Genomic DNA, 22,353 nt, shown 5'->3' on the forward strand with positions numbered 1-22,353 from the left:
TTATACAATATAACAAAGGTTTAGTAATTGGTTGAAAAACACGAAGTCGATCTGAGGCCCGGAGGGCCGTGTCACATATACCAATCGATCAGGTTCGACGAATGAGCAATGTCTGTGTGTGTGTGTGTGTGTGTGTGTGTGTGTGTGTGTGTGTGTGTGTGTGTGTATGTGTGTGTGTGTGTGTGTGTGTGTGTGTGTGTGTGTGTGTGTGTGTGTGTGTGTGTGTATGTGTGTGTGTGTGTGTGTGTGTGTGTGTGTGTGTGTGTGTGTGTGTGTGTGTGTGTGTGTGTGTGTGTGTGTGTGTGTGTGTGTGTGTGTGTGTGTGTGTGTGTGTGTGTGTGTGTGTGTGTGTGTGTGTGTGTGTGTGTGTGTGTGTGTGTGTGTGTGTGTGTGTGTGTGTGTGTGTGTGTGTGTGTGTGTGTGTGTGTGTGTGTGTGTGTGTGTGTGTGTGTGTGTGTGTGTGTGTGTGTGTGTGTGTGTGTGTGTGTGTGTGTGTGTGTGTGTGTGTGTGTGTGTGTGTGTGTGTGTGTGTGTGTGTGTGTGTGTGTGTGTGTGTGTGTGTGTGTGTGTGTGTGTGTGTGTGTGTGTGTGTTGATTGGATGTTTAATTTGAAAGTTATGAGTAATTCAATACACCACACCAAAATTAACAATAATTTATAATGATTTTAACCAAGAAAAATAATCTAATTTCAATACCAATACGTTTAATACCAAACGAGAGGTTTTCACACTACGAATATATATGCAAAATTTCATAAGAATTGGTTTTACCGGTCAAAAGATATTAACCCTCGAACACTCGCGCCAACTTTTATAACACAGTTACTCGCGCGCACAATAGCCCAAAACCAAAGAAAACGTGCGCACTAGAGTTTTGACTAGAAAACTTGGTTTTAAGTTTATCGAACCTTTGGAAGAGTTTCTTGAAATTGAAAGCTCTATCGTCTTTTTGAATTTGAATTTTGATTAATCCCCCTAAAAGTGAAAAAAAACGTTTTGCCTTTCTACTATATAAATATATATTGCCTTTCTACTATATAAATATATAGTATAAAGGTATAGAAATCACTTGGAAAACCGAAAATGGAAAGAAGGTCCTGCGGGCCGAATGTCATATACCATTCGACTCAGTTTCGAAAACTGAGCATTTTCTGTGTGTGTGTATGTATGTGTGTGTGTGTGTGTGTGTGTGTGTGTGTGTGTGTGTGTGTGTGTGTGTGTGTGTGTGTGTGTGTGTGTGTATGTGTGTGTGTGTGTATGTAACGCTTTTAATCTCACTCACTTTTCTCGGAGATGGCTGGACCGATTTTAATGTTCTTAGTGTCAAATGAAAGGTCTAGGTGTCCCATTGGTCGCTATTGAATTTCATACTGATCGGACTTTTAGTTCAAAAGTTATGTATAAAAATATGAAAAATATGGGACTTCATTATCTCATAGGTCCCTTAACCGATTTGAACAAAATTGATTGCATATGAAAGAGGAGCCTTGCAAACCCTTAACTTCCAAATTTCATGACGATTGGACTTGTAGTTTGAAAGTTACATAAAGAAATGTGAAAAAATAGTATTTAAAACATATTTTTGTAACATATAAGCATTCATTCAATGAAAAACATCACACATTTTATTATTATTTGAAAATAACTGCTGAGATCTATCAAACGAAACCGAGTTATTTAAAATCGGACGGTTCATTCAAAAGTTATTTAAACTTTAACACTTAAGCACCGTATATTAAACCGTTAAAACGTGTGAAATCAAAACAAATGTTGATTGTATTTAATGTGTGTGATGTATGTATGTATGTATGTATGTATGTATGTATGTATGTATGTATGTATGTATGTATTATGTATGTATTATGTATGTATGTATGTATGTATGTATGTATGTATGTATGTATGTATGTATGTATGTATGTATGTATGTATGTATGTATGTATGTATGTATGTATGTATGTATGTATGTATGTATGTATGTATGTATGTATGTATGTATGTATGTATGTATGTATGTATGTATGCATATATGTATGTATGTATGTATGTATGTATGTATGCATATATGTATGTATGTATGTATGTGTGTATGTGATCCCAAGCAACAATGTGAGTTTGATTGTACTCTTATGGTGGTTTTCATGACCAATTGTGGTCTTGAATGCTATCATAAGAGTGTAATAAAAATCAAATTGTTATTTGGGATGACAATTTGCAATTTTTAAATTTGCATAGAAATTCAAGAAAAGATGTTTCTCACTTTTCTGAATCAATTGTCTAAAGTTTTTGAAGCCTCTTAGTGGAATACGAAATTTGAAATTAAAGAAAAGAAAAAACTTTTACCGACTAAATTCCACTATTTAATATTTATTCGCGACAGATACGTATACGCTTTGAAATAAGACACTGATGAAGCCTGCACGTCGTAGGCGAACTACGTATCTGTTGCAAATAAATATTAAATAGTGGGATTCAATCGAAAAGCTTTTTCTTTTCTTTGATTTCAGATTTTAATTGTCATTTTGTTCACTTGCTGTTACTCACAATTGTACAAGAAAAGCAAACAGCGAAGAAAAGCAGTTAATTTAAGCATGTAGGTCTTTTTAATCAATAGATACTAGAGCTTAGAAATGTTATATGAAAAATAGGAAGTAAACGTTGCACGGTAGTAATTTTGTAAGATTTGTTTTCGTTAATGACATTTTAAAGGACAGATGTCTTATGCCATGTATCATGTTTTAATAAATAAATCACAAAAAGACAAGCACTGGGAATCATATCGATCGTATTTCCCATTCTCAAGCATGTTTATGGCGCAGCTTTGGCACTATTTTTCGACCTCATTTTGTTTTCCTAACCCTCTAACATTGTAAAAACGATGCGATCAAGCTAATGACTATCTTTTCATGAAAGTACATTCAAAAGAAGCTTAAGTTTTGATTTTCATGCAAAAATAATTATCTGAAGGAGCGCCAGCTAAGAAAAAGTTCAATTTCTCTTTTTCATATCTAATGCTCTATTCAGTTATTTTTTCTAATTCAGATATATCGCAAAATTGAAGCCAAGCAAACTAATAGTAAAATTTTGAGATTAATCATTTTGTTGTCAATATCCTTTGTCTTCAAAAGCGAAGTATAATAATAATTTTTCTGAACTCTTGTTTTTCAAAGATGCTAACTTTTGAACGCATGGTATTAATTAATTATCAAAAAATCTGTTATGAACACATATTTCATATTGTCAATTCAAAACAAGTTTCGTATATGGTTCTGAAGCCCAAAAGTTAAGGCCGACCGATTATAAAACTAAATAAGGTTTTACAAGTATTACAAGTAGTATACGCACCCAAGGAAAGAAAATTTAATTATTCTACGCAATACGTTGGTAATTTGACTGGCAAATAAGGATTTTGAGGAATACGGAACGGATATTTAAAAATATAGTCAAGTTAATTATACATAGACGTTCCTGAGAAATTAAATAATGATTATTATGGCAGTAGAAAGGCTAGGTCACGCCGCTAGGTGGATTAATTCGGGTTTTTCCTTCAGTTTCAATATAACACATTGATGTGTTCTGCAAAGTTTTAGAGCATATTATTACAAGAAATTTTGCTGAAGACAGTAACCTTCTATCTCTTCAACGAAGAGATCTTATTTATTGTATATGAATTTGAAAAATCAGTTTTTCTATTTTAGCTATTTTTGTAATTGTTGTATGACTTTTTCATGTATTACAAAGTTGTATAAATAATAAAAATACACAACTTTGCTGAACATAGTATACCTCTATGTTTCCTTGTTTACGAACTATAGAACTTTGATTATAAAAAATACCCTGATTTTGACCCCGAATTACTCGACTACCAACAGACGGATACATTTTAAACATTTTACATTTGCTGGTAGTTTTGCTGCACACAGACACCATTTTTCCATATGAAGAAACGAAAGAAAATTCCAGTTGGGGCCAATTGCGGTACACCTCACATGCTACTTGCTTCGTTTCTGTGATGTCGGTTTATGCTAATCTATTTTCCCAACAATTTAAAGTAATAATGCATTGAATAATTCTGACATTTTGCTCATAACAAGTTTATTGAAGAATATACGTTAGTATATACGTTATATACGATTTGTAACTATATAACAATATGGCATTCAAAAACCTACATATGGTGTACAAAATACAACAACGTGAGTAACCGAAGGTTCATAAAAATTGATGAAATTTATTCAAGAAAACTTTATTGTTGTGAATCAAATAGAATGGCGTTACAGGAAATTATGCATAGTTCAAAAACCTATTAACTAGACCTTTACTACGCAATGTATATGTTAAAGAATAATATTTCATCTTACAACTTACTTTTACTTGCACTTACCCTCATTAGTAACAACTTACTCAGCAATTTCATGAGAAAAGAAACTATCAAAATTTATAAGTGCTTCTATTTGTTTCAAATTTTGTAAACTTATTCAATTTCCAAAAATTTCATGTAAACCAAACGTGTCGATTTCTATCTCAAATTGCAAGTAAGACGGGATAACAAAGGTTCCTTTCACCACTAGGTGGATTAAATCAGGTTTTTTTAGTTTCAATAGGGTAAATATTGTTCAAAATAGCGAAAAACTACAAACCGACAAGTTTATTGAGCACGCTTTAGAACATCTCGTAGAAAATGTTTAATTTGTGCTTTTTTGAAGCACAGGAAGGATTGAAGGAATAGATGAAGGTTAAGAAACTGGTTTCCATATTATATGCGCTGGAGGTCTCTCTTCCCTGGCGACGTGCATATTGGAGATAGAACAATACCATGTTTGGACTAATTATAGGTAATTTTATTATCTACAAATCTTTCTTACACCATTTCGACGAATTCAGAGGCTGAGAGACACTGGAGGTAGATTTAAACTATTTGGTCGCCCGAACAACGTACGAGTTTTGCTTATGTCACGGCAAAAAACTTTAAACATGATATTTTCAATTTTTCACCGATAGAATATTTTGGGATTATGTTTTTCTGAAAGGGTATATCATATACTAAATCCCTGTGAAGAAACATTTTGGGTTCATTCTAGTCACATAATATTGTTATTCCTGGTATGCGTGAACCGTTTTGGCTATTGGCTATTTAAATGCGCAAAACAGTTTCTATTAAGCTTCGTTGCAGCTTCGAAAGCAGCCATCAATTAGCCTGAAGCTTGATAAAATCACCAGATTTAGATGCTTAAGAGCTGAAAAAAGGTTTTGCCTTTCTACTATATAAATATATAGTATAAAGGTATAGAAATCACTTGGAAAACCGGAAATGGAAAGAAGGTCCTGCGGGCTGAATGACATATACCATTCGACTCAGTTTCGAAAACTGAGCATTTTCTGTGTGTGTGTATGTATGTGTGTGAGTGTATGTGTGTGAGTGTATGTGTGTGTGTATGTAACGCTTTTAATCTCACTCACCCTTCTCGGAGATGGCTGGACTGATTTTAATGTTCTTAGTGTCAAATGAAAGGTCTAGGTGTCCCATAGGTAGCTATTGAATTTCATTTTGATCGGACTTTTAGTTCAAAAGTTATGTATAAAAATACGAAAAATATAGGACTTCATTATCTCAGAGGTCCCTTAACCGATTTGAACAAAATTGATTGCATATGAAAGAGGAGCCTTGCAAACCCTTAACTTTCAATTTTCATGACGATTGGACTTGTGGTTTGAAAGTTACATACAGAAATGTGAAAATATAGTATTTAAAACATATTTTTGTAACATATAATCAATATTTCAATGAAAAACATCACACATTTTATTATTATTTGAAAATTACTGCTGAGATCTATCAAACGAAACCGAGTTATTTAAAATCGGACGGTTCATTCAAAAGTTATCCAAACTTTAACACTTAAGCACCGTATATTAAACCGTTAAAACGTGTGAAATCAAAACATATCAATCAAATGTTGATTGTACTCAATGTGTGTTATGTATGTGTGTGTATGTATGTTTATAGGTATATATGTATTTATGTATGTATGTATGTAAGTATGTATGTATGTATGCATGTATGTATGTATGTATGTATGTATGTATGTATGTATGTATGTATGTGTGTGTGTATGTGATGACAATTTGCAATTTTTAAATTTGCATTGAAATTCAAGAGAAGTGAGAAACATGCCAATTGCCTGAAGTTTTTGAAGCCTCTTAGTGGAATACGAACTCTGAATTCAAGGAAAAGATAAAACTTTTACCGACTAAATTCCACTATTTAATATTTATTCGCGACAGATACGTATGCGCTTTGAAGCCTGCACGTCGTAGGCGAACTACGTATCTGTTGCAAATAAATATTAAATAGTGGGATTCAATCGAAATGTTTTTTCTTTTCGTTGATTTCAGCTTTCAATTGTCATTTTCTTCACTTGCTATTACTCACAATTGTACAAGAAAAGCAAATAGCGAAGAAAAGCAGGTAATTTAAGCATGTAGGTATAGTGGTGTATAGGATTAAAAATACTAGTGAGTTGATTTTTCCAAATAAATTTATACAAATTTCAAACAAATTTTGCGCATCAATAGATGCTCTTTTCAATCAATAGATACTAGAGCTTAGAAATGTAATATGAAAAATAGGAAGTAAACGTTGCACGGTAGTAATTTTGTAAGATTTGTTTTCGTTAGTGACATTTTAAAGGACAGATGTCTTATGTCATGTATCATGTTTTAATAAATAAATAAAAAATGACAAGCACTGGAAATCATATCGATCATATTTCCCATTCTCAAGCATGTTTATGGCGTAGCTTTTGCACTATTTTCGACCTCGTCTTGTTTCCCTAACCTACTAACATTGTAAAAACGATGCAATCAAGCTAATGACTATCTTTTCATGAAAGTACATTCAAAAGAAGCTTAAGTTTTGATTTTCATGCAAAAATAATTATCTGAAGGAGCGCCAGCTAAGAAAAAGTTCAATTTCTCTTTTTCATATCTAATGCTCTATTCAGTTGTTTTTTCTGATTCAGATATATTGCACAATTGAAGCCAAGCAAACTAATAGTAAAATTTTGAGATTAATCATTTTGTTGTCGATATCCTTTTTCTTCAAAAGTGAAGTATAATAATAATTTTTCTGAACTCTTGTTTTTCAAAGATGCTAACTTTTGAACGCGTGGTATTAATATCAAAATATCAAAAAATCTGCTATGAACACATATTTCATATTGTCAATTCAAAACATGTGGCATGTGGCTCTGAAGCCCGAAAGTTAAGGCCGACCGATTATAAAAGTAAATAATCAAGTAACATAAATGACTCTTACAAGTATTTACGCACCCAAGGAAAGAAAATATAATTATTCTACGCAATACGTAGTGAATTTTACTGGTAAATAAGGATTTTGAGGAATACGGAACGGATATTTAAAAATATAGTCAAGTTAATTATACATAGATGTTCCTGAGAAATTAAACAATGATTATTGTGGCAGTAGAAAGGCTAGGTCACGCCGCTAGGTGGATTAATTCGGGTTTTTATTTCTAAACCTAAACCATAGATCAGCCACAGGTTGAATAAAATCAGCTATAAAAGCGTTTGATCAGCCTGAAATTGTTACTTGGGTAGCATAGTTTGGGGCCGTCATGTTCGGCACAACCGGTCTCAATGGCAAATTAGATTTGTGGGCTTTTGGTTGTCCGTAGATTCTAGGACAAACAGCGGTGTTTGATTTTAGAAGTTTTGCTGTGCGTTTATCAATTAAATCCAATTTTAGCAGCCGTTCAACAAAGTTGTTGTTTTTGTTTTGGAATTTCGTCGTCGGATCTCTGGATAGTTTTGTGTACGTGGTTGTGTCTTGTAGTAGTTGTTGCATTTTCGTGTCATAGTCGTTTGCTTCCATGACTACAGTTCGATTGCCTTTATCAGCTGGTAGGATGCACATGCCGAACATGACGGCCCCAAACTATCAGCTGTCGAAATTCATCGCCAATACACTAAAAACAGCAATAGACAACACACACAATATTAACAGCTCGTACGAATTCTGTGAATGCATAAACAATTGCACAGCACCCCCGGAATATGTGATGGTATCGTTTGACGTCGTCTCATTATTTACGAATATACCAAAGGAACTAGTAAGTAAAGCTATACACACAAACTGGCCTACCATAAGGAAATACACTAACATCAATCTGGCCTTGTTTTGGGAGATGATCGAATACTGCATGGACGCCAGTTACTTCGAATTCCGACAACAGTACTTTCAGCAGCTTAGTGGAACCGCAATGGGTAACCCTTTGTCGCCCATTCTAGCAGATTGGGTAATGAACATGTTAATTGATAAGGTTTTAAAAAATGTTAATATCTGCATACCGGTTGCAAAGAAATATGTAGATGATCTATTCCTACTAATACCAACCAAAGAGATACAAAATGTGCTTAACACTTTTAACAGTTACCACCCAAAATTACAGTTCACTGTCGAGGTAGAAATAGATAGGAAGTTACCGTTCTTGGACATGCTGATCATTCGAAATATGGATCAGACATTTAGTACGGAATGGTAAAAAAAACCTATAGCTTCAGGGCGGTTCATTAATTACCACTCAATGCACCCAATGTACCAAAAAATGAACACAGCGTACAATTTAATATCCAGAGTTAATAGACTAACAACAACAATGACTCAAATAGACAAAAACAAGATAATAACCGAGGAGCTAAGGAAAAACGACTACCCAAAACGACTCATAAATAGATTAATCAATAGAAAACAAGAAGATAGAATCACAGACAAAACCAAAAACAACAATGAAATATACAAATCCATTCCATATATAGACAAATTAACACCAAAAATAACAAAGCTAATTGAGAAATCAAAGGATTACAACAATATTAAAATAGCACACTACAATAACTATAACGTCGACTGGATATACCGTACAATAAAAGGAAAACAAAACACCCTACAGACACACAATGTAATATATGGAATAAAATGCAAGGAATGTAAAGCTATGTACGTTGGACTAACAACCAACAAACTAAAAACAAGATTATCTGGGCACAAATCGGATACAAACAAACTGGAAAAAATCGTACAAATACAGGACCAAACTACAAGACAAATACAACTTGAACAGCTGAAGGAAAAAACAGCTATGATCACCCACTGCATCAACACAAATCACCGATTCGACTTAGAACAAGCAGCAATTCTGGATCACAGCAACAAACCAACACGACTACCGATACTGGAAGTATGTCATATAATGACTACGAACAACATCAACAAACGCACCGACACAGATGGAATCAACATATGTTATACGGGAATACTAAACACACTAAAACAAAATAGTAGAAAAACAACCACACAGGCAAACACTAACACAGAAACGCAGGACACAACACAAACAAACATCACGAATACAAACCAATAAAAAGTAGCACAATTGAAATCAAGCCAATAGTAAAAGTATCGTGCCCAATATAGGAAGAACAGTTCACGACAGGTTAAAATAGTAATTAATATAACGCAAACAAATGACAGTTACCAGTAAGTCTAAACAATATTGTATACACAATTAGAAATCGTCACTAAATTCTAATTAACTCAAACATTATATAGTAAAACGAATTGTACCAAAATCCAAAACCAGACAACACTGTAGGCTAAAAGAATTTAGACAAAGACGATCAACACTTTGTAAGTACCAAACTAATTATAAATCAGACAACAGCTAATAAATGTACCCGTTCGTAGAAGCCCTGATGAAGATCCAAATCCGGATCGAAACGTTGGCGTAAAAGACAAATAGAACGTCTACTATTATTCAATGACTGAACGGCCAAAATCCCAATCATTCGATACTTATATATCAGTCGAAAAATACTAGTGAAAAAATTATTTTATAAAATATTTATAATCTAAAGTCTCCTTAATCAATAAAAAAAATTTTTAAAATATATCGAATGTCATTTTAAGGTCAAAATAAGATATGATAACAAAATCAGTTATTAAACTCATCTTACAACCTCTGTTTTAAATATCTATTCAATAACAAAATGCGCTATCAATGTATCTCCATATCTATTCAATAACAAAATATAGCATTATAACACAGTTTGATATTGTTTTTATATTATTTTGCTCTTCGCTCCTGCTCGGGTAATTTCAGAGTGTATTTTAACCTACTTTATACAACATATCAAAGCAATGCAAACAGCGTGTACAGAATTTTTGAGCAGAACTGATTTTAAAGTGGCTGTTAGCTTCGGGGTACAATGCTAGCTTAACAAGCCAATCGTCGTATGTTCGAATCTCAACTGATCGGTTCCGCTACAGAGTTAATAGGATCTTTGCCCTAGCCCTGTAATTTTTCTGTACTCTAATAACCGGCTGCGAAGTCTGTCGATAAAGAAGGGTCAAGTTCTGAAAGACGTTTACACTCATGGCTTTGCTTTGCTTTCTTTAAACAAATCATTAAATTTCGCAACCAGCAAGAGTTAGATAGTTACTATATGCAGTTGCTTATTTTAGTGCTTTCTACAAAGTTGCTTATTTTAGTGTGTTCTACAACATTTTTGGACTATTTTTTGAACGCGTTTCAAAAACAAAAAATTGAGTCACCCTATTAGGCGGATTCACGGTCACCCTAAAAGTGTAAGAAAATGTGCTATATTTTATTTATTAACTGCTCCAAAGAAAAACCCGTTGAAAAATTACACATTTTTACTATATTATTCTGTTTCTGAGGTCATCAAAGTTTTCTTGGATTAATTACATCAATCATTTTTAAGTATCTTTTGACCAGTAGAACTAATCCTTATGAAATTTGGCAGATTTTTGTATTTGCAGTGTTAAGACCTCTCCTTTAATCTATACCAATAAAAAAGGATTTCTGTCTGTCTGTCTTTCTGTCCCTATGTTCCTTATAGAATCGAAAACTACTGCACCAATCGGCATGAAAATTTGCATGTAGCGGTTTTCGGGTGTAGGGAAGGTTCTCTCGATGGCAAAAGACCCCTCCCCCTACTAAGAGGGGGGGCTCCCATACAAATCTATGCCTATAAAAATGGATTTCTGTCTGCTCTATGTTCCTTATAGAATCGAAAACTACTGAACCGATCGGTGTGAAAATTTGCATATAGGGGTTTTTGTGCCAGGGAAGGTTCTTATGATGGTTAGAGATCCCTCCCCTCACTAAGAGGGGGGCTCCCATACAAATGAAACACAAATTTCTGCATAACTTGAGAACTAATCAAGCAAATGGAACAAAATTTTACATGTGGGTGTTTTAGGAGACAAGAATTTTTTTCTATGATGAATTGAGACCCCTCCCCACTTTAGAAGGGGGCTCCTATACAAATGAAATACAAATTTCCTCATAACTCGAAAACTAATCGAGCAAATGGAACCAAATTTAGCATGTGGGTGTTTTTGAGGGCAATTTTTTTCTATGGTGAATTGAAACCCCTCCCCTCTTTAGGAGAGGAATAATGACCCCTCTCCCTTTTAAGAATGGGGGGCTTCCATACAAATGAAATACAAATTTCCTCATAACTCAAGAACTAATAAAGCAAATAGAACAAAATTTGACAAGTGGGTGTTTTTGGTGACAAGAATTTTGACGTAGGACTACGTCTTACGGCAAGTTTTGAGATAGGGTGTCATTCCAAAAAATCGAAAAATGCGAGCGTCACGAAAAGTGAAAGGTTTTGAGCGCTAATAGCTCAGCGGTTTTCCGATCGATTTACAATATTCTTATACCAATCGATCGGAAAATCTTCTAAGAATTGACCCAAATAAAGAAAAGTATGGATTCTTGATGTTGAACTATTGAAAAATTTAAAATAATGAACCTATGTTTTACCAGAATTCTCGCTTCGTGATTGGTTGGAAGATTCTTTACGATGATCTAAACCTATACCAATTTGATATCTGTGCTTGAGAAGTAAGCCAAAACAAGTGACAAAGTTTCCTCATTTCAACAAGATTTCTTAACACCGCGGTTCAACCTAGACCATTTTGATGTCCTTGCTTGGGAAGTACGCCAGAGAGAGTAACAAAGCCCCCTCGTGCCAACAGATTTCTTACGAACGCGATTAAACCTAGTCCAATTTGATGTCTGTGTTAGAAAAGTGTGCCAGAAAAAATGACACAAGTTCGTCGCCCAACAGATCGCAAATTCTTTACTGCGAGACGATTAAACCTCGGCGAATTTGATATCTGTGTTGGAAAAATGTGCTACAGCTGTACTGTTCGGTTATAATACGACTCTGTATGAATACGCATGCTTGCCGTTTCATTAGAAGTGTAGTGAAAAGATGTGCTGTTGATAAAATAGGATTGAATTGGTAAAATCCCTTCAACGTGGGAAACCATGGATAATAAAAACAATCTTTAATTTCAGTAAGGTAGCAGGAAAGCAATAGTTTGTGTTCTTGATTTTTTTAAATTGTTTTCAAATGCCTAATCTTTTGAGAATTGAACGTATGCAATGTTACTACTTTGATAAATGTTACATACAACGCATGTAGCATGTATATATGCTTCATATAGCATGTATACATGAAGAATCGAATGATTACAAGCATGAATACATGCCACTATCACTACAAAGAGACTTACGTAGTCCTGCATCACCTACATATGCGGTCGTGTCTTGTACACAACCCCTCTGATTTTTTCTATGGTGAATTGAGACCCCTCCCCACTTTAGGAGGGGGGGCTCCCATACAAATGAAATACAAATTTTCTCATTACTCGAAAACTAATTAATCAAATGGGACCATATTAGACATGTTGGTGTTTTTGGAGGCATGAATTTTCGCTATGACGAATTAGGACCCCTTACCTTTTTAGGAGGGGGGGCTCCCATACAAATGAAATATAAATTTCCTTATAACTCAAGAACTAATCAAGCAAATGGAACCAAATTTGACATGTGGGTGTTTTTGGAGACAAGATTTTTTTCTATGGTGAATTGAGACCCCTGACGTTTTTAGGAGGGGGGCTCCCATACGAATGAAATACAAACTCCCTCATAACTCGAGAACTAATCAAGCAAAAGGAACAAACTATGACATGTAGGTATTTTTGGAGACAAGGATGTTTTCTATGGTGAATTGAAACCTCTCCCCGCTTCAGGAGGGGGGCTCCTATACAAATGAAATGCAAATTTCTTCATAACTCGAGAACTAATTAATCAAATGGAACCATATTTGGCATGTGGGGGGTTTTAGAGACAGGAAGTTTTTTAATGATGGTTTGAGACCTCTCACGCCTGTGGTAGGGGGATAAGGACTCTCATACAAATAAAACAGAAATTTTTGCGTAACTCAAAAACTAATCGAACTTGAGAAATTTTAAGTATTAATCAATAACAAGAGTACCAAAAACGATCAATTGTAGCATTAGATAATTCAGCGCGAGACGGCCACAGGCCGCGAGTGTTCCCGGCAACCTGTCGTCGGAAGCGCCGGCAACTGTGGGGGGCGGCCCCTCGTAGAGATCACCTCTATCTAGGCTTATTTATTTTCCTAGATCTACTGATCTCTATTACTTTCCTTCAGTTGGGTCACCCCTGCGAAATGGTACTTTCTACGAAAAGATTTTCCGTGAAATGGTACATCCCGCGTAAGGTTTTTCGCGAAATGGTATTCTGCGAAACTGTTTCGCAAAATGGTATTCGTGGTGGTTTGTAATGATGACGAATATTTAAATGCTATCCGCTTTATTTTGTCAGGTTAAGCAATGGGGGCAGTTGTTTTCTACTTTACTGTGAGGAAAATTTGTATATTAAAACACCCATGAACTCCCCAGAAACTTGCAAAACTCAAGATTTTGACAAAGGTCTTCCGAGATTCACGATTTATGTACAACACAGTTTAATTTGTGACAATACGAAGTTTGTCGGGTCAGCTAGTCTATATATACATAAAAGTGAGCGTGAGTATGTTTGTATGTTCCACCATAACTCCAGAACGCCTTGACCGATCTCCACCAAACTTGGCACACATGTTCCTTGATATAAGAGAATCAGCACTGGGGAGTTGACAAAGGGGAGGGGGGGTTCGTAACAGGGAGGAGGCCATAACTCCGAAATGCCTGGACGGTTATTCATCAAACTTGGCACAATTGTTCCTTAGCATAAAAGAATCAGCACTGGAAGGCTAACAAAAACGAAGGAAGGAGGTTCCCTGTTAGCGGGGAAGGATCTTTAATAGGGGGAGGGGGGCATAACTCCGAAACGCCTTGACCGTTCTTTTTCAAATTTGGCACACTTGGACGGTTATTCATCAAACTTGGCACACATGTTCCATGACATAAAAGAACCAGCACTGGAAGGTTAACTAAAACGAGGGGGAAGGTTCCCTGGCAGGAGAGAGGGTCCCTAATAGGGGGAGGCCATAACTCCGAAACGCCTTGACCGTTCTTCATCAAACTTGGCACACATGCTCCTTGACTTAAGAGAATCTTGACTTAAGAGGGAGACCGAACTGTTCTCCCATAAGTGACGGTAGGACAAAAGGAGGTGCTGATGACCGGAGGTTGCTGACGAGAAGGGGGGAGTAACGCCCATATGACTGTAAAATTTATCCATACAATAGAACAAATCAGAATACGAAACACTAAACTGCAATGCCCGCAGCTGTAGATTTGTCAAGTGTAATTGGGCCATTGCAAATCATTTTAAAAGTTTTTGCCACCCCCCCCCCCCTTGGAAATTGGCTTGAAAAATCGGGGGGCAAAAAAATAATTTGTAGGATATGAGTTAAATTTTTTTTATAAGATCAATTTTCTGTGGGCTCAACAGCCTGAAAAACTTGAAAAATTAGTGTACGAGTTGAGTTAACGCTTCTAGCATGAAATAGAAATGGAAATTCAAACAGCGGAATTTCTGAAAATCGGCTAAAAAAATTTCAATTTTTTTTGTAGATTTTTGCATGGAAATTAACAACGTATATATTAAAAGCAAGAATAGATTTGGTTTTCACGTTTAAACTTAAAATAAAAATGCCTAAAATCCATTTTTTTTGCTCGATTAAAAAATTCTCTTTGTTTTTTTTTTCGCCTCCCACTTCACTGGCCAAACACCGGAGGGCCACCGTAACGGCCTTATGCACCGAATTAAAGTGCCCTGTATGAAAAGTGTTCGATCATTAGGGCTAATTGTTGTTGTTCGACTCTGTTTGAGTCACAGGGGCAATCATAAAAACAGCGTGGAGTTTATCTGAGAACACCATGTTTTTCCCATGGTAAACTGACACTAAAAGATGAGATGAAAGGAATGACAGGTTTGTTGTATCCATGGAAGAAACACTGTTGCGCCTTCTAGTTTTTTTATTAGGATAGCATGTAATACTAAACTAATAAATAAATAAAATGCTGTGTTTAGAAAAGTACAATAACAAAACTATTCATTTCCTATGGGTGGGGTGGACATTGTTCAAAGTGGAAGGTGCAAATAGGAAATGACTTTGTTTTTCTTTCTTATAGGGTTTTATAGGGACTTCCGCAAAAAAAAGATGTGCAGGTGGCCGGGTAGACAACCCAAGCAACATTGTGAGTTTTATTGTACTCTTATGGCGGGTTTCAAGGCCAATTTTGATCTTAAGAGCCAGCATAAGAGTGTAATAAAACCGATATTGTTACTTGGGAAAAGAGGGAGAGCTAACAAATGGGGAGGAACGTCCGAAAGAGGAACAAGCGTTGTATTTTTGCATTATAAACATTTCGGTTACAATAACCGTTCGGTTACAATAAGTGGTTGTGAGACAAAGGCTCCCCGAGTAAGATCGGGCACTCAGCTAGTACTAAAATAATTGAAACTAGATAAATAGTCTTAGTTAAAATCGCAATAAAGTATCGTAAATTTTAACGTGTAACTTCAATTGCTCATAACTTTCAAATTAAACATCCAATCAAAAAACCCGATTTAATCCACCTAGTGGTGAAAGGAACCTTTGTTATACGGTCTTACTAGCTATTTGAGATAGAAATCGACACGTCTATGGATCATAATTCATCTATTGGTTATCGTTGCGTAGTGCGTTGGTTTACATAAAAATTTTGAAAATTGAATAACTTGACAAAATTTGAACAAAATAGGAGCACTATTGAATTTTTATAGATAATTTTTTCATGAAATTGCTGAGTACGGATAAGTAAGTTGTTATTAATCTGAGTAAGTGCAAATAAAAGTAAGTTATAAGAGGAAATCTTTTTCTTTAACATATGCATTGCTTATTAAAGGTCTAGTTTATAGGTTTTTGAACTATGCATCACATGCATAGAGTTCTCTTGAATAATTTTCATCAATTTTTATTAACCTTCGGTTATTCACGCTGTTGTATTTTATACAACTCGTGTAGGTTTTTCAACGCCATATTGTTATAAAGTTACAAATCGTTGTTAAACTAACGTATATTCTTCATCAAACTTATTGTGAGCAAAATGTCATAACTATTCAATGCATTAATAATTTAAACTGTTGGGAAAATGTTTGCAGCGAAACTATCAGCAAATGTAAAATGTTTAAAATGTATCCGTCTGCTGGTAGTCGAATATTTCGGAGTCAAAATTAGGGTATTCTTTATAATCAAAGTTCTACAGTTCCTAAACAAGCAAACATACAGGTATACTATTTTCAGCAAAGTTGTGTATTTTTACTATTTGTACAATTTTCTAATACATGAAAAAGTCATAGAACAATTACAAAAAGAGCAAAAATTGAAAAACTGATTTTACAAATTCATATACAATAAATAAGATTTTTCTATCATCACTGCAGAGATAGAAGGTTACTGTCTTTAGCAAAATTTCTTGTAATAATATGCTCTATAACTTTGCAGAACACATCAATGTGTTATATTGACACTGAAGAAAAATAGTTTTTTATTTCACTTTTAGGGGGATTAATCAAAATTTAAATTCCACTAGACGATAGAGCTTTCAATTTCAAGAAACTATTGCAAAGGTTCCATAAACCTAAAACCAAGTTTTTTCAGTCAAAACTCTAGTGCACACGTTTTCTTTGGTATGGGGCTATTTTGCGTAACTGTGTTACAAAAGTTGACGCGAGTGTTCGAGGGTTAATATCTTTTGACCGGTAAAACCAATTCTTATGAAATTTTGCATATATATTCGTAGTGTTAAAACCTCTCGTTTGATATTAAAATAATTGAAATTAGGTAAATTATCTTGGTTAAAATCATTATAAATTATTGTTAATTTTGGTGTGGTGTATACGGTTGTTCATAACTTTCAAATTAAACGTTCAATCAAAAAATCATTCAATAGTGATCTATTAGGATATATTCTCTTTCAAATGAGACTGATTGCGCATAAATCGGTTTAGCCATCTCTAAGAAACAGGCGATAATTATTACTTTGTCAAAACAGGTTTTTTAAGCATAACTTTTAAACTACTTGTTTGTTTTCAATTAAAAATTCCTGAACAATTTAGCATTAATAAGGGCTTTCATTTGATATTAAGATCGTTGAAATCGGTCATGTAGTTCCGGAGAAACCCGTGTCGCGTATTTTTCACATTTTTGCTTATAACTTTTAAACGAAAAGTCGTATCATGAAGCAACTCAATAGTGATCTACTAGACAATAATACCTTTCAAACAAGAGTAATAGCGAGCAGTTCGGTTCAGCTCTGAGAAACAGGTGATAGAAAAAATCATTACATACATACATACACACACACACACACACACACACACACACACACACACACACACACACACACACACACACACACACACACACACACACACACACACACACACACACACACACACACACACACACACACACACACACACACACACACACACACACACACACACACACACACACACACACACACACACACACACACACACACACACACACACACACACACACACACACACACACACACACACACACACACACACACACACACACACACACACACACACACACACACACACACACACACACACACACACACACACACACACACACACACACACACACACACACACACACACACACACACACACACACACACACACACACACACACACACACACACACACACACACACACACACACACACACACACACACACACACACACACACACACACACACACACACACACACACACACACACACACACACACACACACACACACACACACACACACACACACACACACACACACACACACACACACACACACACACACACACACACACACACACACACACACACACACACACACACACACACACACACACACACACACACACACACACACACACACACACACACACACACACACACACACACACACACACACACACACACACACACACACACACACACACACACACACACACACACACACACACACACACACACACACACACACACACACACACACACACACGCATGCGTGTGTACGATGCGGGTAAAAGTGCGATTCAGTGATTTATCGGTGCAGATTCCGAGTAAATTTTCTACATTGGCATGGATAGGTGACTACTTTGACAACTTGAATCTAACGTAAACTTTGGTTGCTTACGAAGCATAGTTGCTGAGTTATGAGCAAATGTTATTTTAGCGCGGTTTTGATGTAATTTTTCGTTATACGGCAAATACGATATCAACAGGAGGATATTACTTGTTGAAAATTTGTAGCAGTGTTTTACATCACTCACATATCTGTTTTGAAAATACGGCGAAAATAATTTACAAAATATATTTCGCTTTTCCGTAATTTAATCTAACCCCGTCAAGCGCCTAGCGGGGTAAAAGTTCGATTCACGGACGGCGATTCATGGACGAGGCAAAAATGTATAGCTAACTATATACAGCTTTAGCACTATATTACAGATACTAGAAATCAAAGATCTGCTGAAAACTGTGTGCTCTACAGATGTTGGCCGAAAAAAAACAATGTGTTTCCGCTGATGAAATAAAAAACAAACGTTTGGAAAAGTTTCGATCTAACGGAGGCTGCAATACACCAGCGCAAAATAGCAAAGGTGCAAATTGAGAATATTTTTCACCGAAACATACCGCAGATTGAAGAAAATATGGTTTTATTAGCTGCTGCTGGGCTAATTTCATGGATTCTAGCTTCGAACTTTTGCCCCGCGGCATTCGCACTTTTGCCCCGCTAGTGGGGTAAAAATGCGAATCTGCACTTGATCAGAAGAAAGAAGAATTTATTTTGCAAAACACTATTACCGCAGATGATTTATAGTTGAATGCGAAGACATTGAGTTACTGCATCACTATAAAATATATTATGTTGTTGTCCTTCTTTGTATCTCACGAAAATTGATGACAACTTCAAACATCGCACTTATGCCCCGCCCTACTCTATATATATATATATATATATATATATATATATATATATATATATATATATATATTTTTTTTTTTTTTTTTTTAATTTAATCTCGTTTATTTGATTTGGCTCGTTTGCGGTAGCTTAGAGGAGCCGTAAGTATTCCTGCAGCACGTGATGACTTTAAAGATTTTCGTATCGTCAGCATAATACAGTCGACAGCCAAGCTGTAGCAAAAGCGAAATGTCATTAATAAAAATGTAGAAAAGAAGAGGGTCCAGGTTGCTTCCTTGCGGGACTCCAGCAGGATCAGTAGGAAACAGTGATACACAAACTTCGATTGATCAATTATGATCTATACCAGCAGGTAGCGCCCGTCGAAACCTCAAGTCGCTCCATTTTGGCTAACACTATTCCGTGGTCTACACGGTCGAACGCAGCTTTCAGGTCTAAATAGATAGCGTCGGTTTGAAAGCCTGAGTTCAAGTTTTGTATACAGCGAGAAACAAACTGCATCAGATGTTTTTTTTGTTTGATTATAGTCACTTTAATCAGCTTGGGTCATTCGTGACTGCTGCGGGGTGTGGATTTGAACCCGGGTCCTCGGCGTGAGAGGCGTGAATGCTAACCACTACGCTGGGACTGACCCCTGCATCAGATTAGTGGTAATCGATCTTTGAGGAAAAAAAATCCATGCTGCTCAGCCTGACCAGGACTGCCCCCTGCATCAGATTAGTGGTAATCGATATTTTAGGGAAAAATCCATGCTGCTCAGCATCAATGTAGAATTTGCAACAATCAGGCAAAGCATCATTAACAATAATCTCGAACAGTTTTAAACAGGGGCACAAGGACGTAATCCCACGATATTTAGTGATACGTTTATCACCTCTTTTGAGAAAGATAAGAAAATTTCCATCGATCAGGAAATTTGCGTTGCTGGATCGACATATTCAAAAGCTAAGCAAACTGAACTGCTGAGAAGGAATACAGTCCGGTCCAACTGCATCGAGTTTTATTTGATAAAAATAAATTGCGACCAAAATAAAGTTTATTGGAATTTTAATTAAACTTACCTTCGAATGGGTTGGATCCGGTATCCATTAGACGGAAGGTAAAGGGTATATGTACGGGAATCAATTGAAGCCTCGGCACTTGTGCACTATAATTAGTGATAGTAGAATGTCGTATAACATCGTCTGCTTGAACACGTAATATAACTGACGACCTGTAAATTATGATAAATGCAAGCGATCAGTACAATCCATGAATTCTACTCTTTATATATTTCAAATAATTCGTTTATTTGTTTAATTGGATTGAACGTTTTGCTTTTCTACTATATGAAAATATAGTATAAAGGTATAGAAATCACTCGGAAAACCGAAAATCGAAAGAAGGTCCTGCGGGCCGAATGTCATATACCATTCGACTCAGTTTCGAAAACTGAGCATTTTCTGTGTGTGTGTGTGTGTGTGTGTGTGCGTGTGTGTGTGTGTGCGTGTGTGTGTGTGCGTGTGTGTGTGTGTGCGTGTGTGTGTGCGTGTGTGTGTGTGTGTGCGTGTGTGTGTGTGTGCGTGTGTGTGTGTGTGCGTGTGTGTGTGTGCGTGTGTGTGTGTGTGTGTGTGTGTGTGTGTGTGTGTGTGTGTGTGTGTGTGTGTGTGTGTGTGTGTGTGTGTGTGTGTGTGTGTGTGTGTGTGTGTGTGTGTGAGTGTGTGTGTGTGTGTGTGTGTGTGTGTGTGTGTGTTTTTACAAGGTTTCGGAAAACTAATGTTCTTATCCGGAGCCAACCCGGACGTTGTGTGGGACTCTCACCCACCAAAACCTCATCTTTGCCCTCTGCCTACATCCCCCCGGTACCACAATGAAGTATTACATCAGGGGGAGGCTGTGCTCTTGCACTTTTCCAATTATCACGCTTTCTAGCGATTCTCCTACAGGCATATCAAGGGGATGCCGTGCTCATGCACTTTGCAGTTATCAACGCAGGCTAACGTTGCTGGTCATTTGCGCAGCTAGCTCGCAGTACCCATCGAGACGTGTACCGATTAGAAGGTGCCGACAGTCATAACGTGCACCCCGTCACAGCCACCCTCGCGGGATTTCTTGACCTGACGAGACGTGTACCGATTAGAAAGTACCCTCCAACATGACGCGCAACATGATGACAGCCACCCTCGCAGGGTTTCTTTGCTATGCCTATTTCAATAAGCACCGATCTGAGTATTGGGACTATTTCGGGATAAATCCCATCCCCACACATATGAATCCAGTCTAGGGTTTTACCGCGCCCCGAATCGCGTTACTTCGGGGCGTCATATGCGGCTCAGAGAGGTTTGTTCCCTAGGCCACTTTTCATCCAAAATAACTTAACTGACGATGCTAGCTCGCTGCTCCGCTCTCCACTTACGCTGCAGATCAGACATGATGCATGCGATTGCGCTATTGACAGCATTCCAGATGCTCTCGTTGCGACACATTTCCTCCACCATATTTTCGACGTTAAGACCGGAAGGCAGATCATCCCTCCATGCTGCAAATCTGGGGCAATCAAAAACCACGTGCTCTGCTGTTTCTTCCACGTTCCCACATTCCGGGCATAAGGGTGACCTGGCGTGCCCGAACCGGTAAAGGTATTGCCTGAAGCAACCATGACCAGACAGGAATTGCGTTAGGTAAAAGTTTACCTCCCCGTTCTTCCTATTCACCCAAACCGAGAGAGTCGATATGAGCCTGTGGGTCCATCTACCTTTCTGTGCCGTATTCCACTCCTGTTGCCACTTAGCCAATGATTCTGCTCTCATCAGCTTTCTGATTCCTCTGATCTCCTTTTGCCTATAGCACTCGTAGTCCTCCATCAGGGTGATGTCGATAGGAATCATCCCAGCGATTACGCACACAGCTTCTGATGAGATAGTCCTATACGCGCTCACAACTCGAATGGCCATTAGTAGGGCCGTACTTCTCAGCTTCGCTCTGTTGCGCTG

The 22,353-nt window shown here is 36.7% G+C and overlaps 1 protein-coding gene across 3 annotated transcripts in view; it reads right to left on the bottom strand.

The window, feature by feature from the left end:
* LOC128732866 (cell growth regulator with RING finger domain protein 1-like) overlaps positions 1-22,353 on the bottom strand; it is a 292,154-nt gene that overhangs the window by 253,198 nt on the left and 16,603 nt on the right. For all 3 annotated transcript variants that reach the window (XM_053826285.1, XM_053826284.1, XM_053826282.1), the window contains one exon: positions 20,443-20,594. In XM_053826285.1, coding sequence (XP_053682260.1) covers positions 20,443-20,594 — 152 coding nt within the window. The remainder of the gene's footprint in view (positions 1-20,442; positions 20,595-22,353) is intronic.

The sequence above is a fragment of the Sabethes cyaneus genome, chromosome 1 (genome assembly GCF_943734655.1).
Source record: "Sabethes cyaneus chromosome 1, idSabCyanKW18_F2, whole genome shotgun sequence".
Taxonomy (NCBI): Eukaryota; Metazoa; Arthropoda; class Insecta; order Diptera; family Culicidae; genus Sabethes; species Sabethes cyaneus.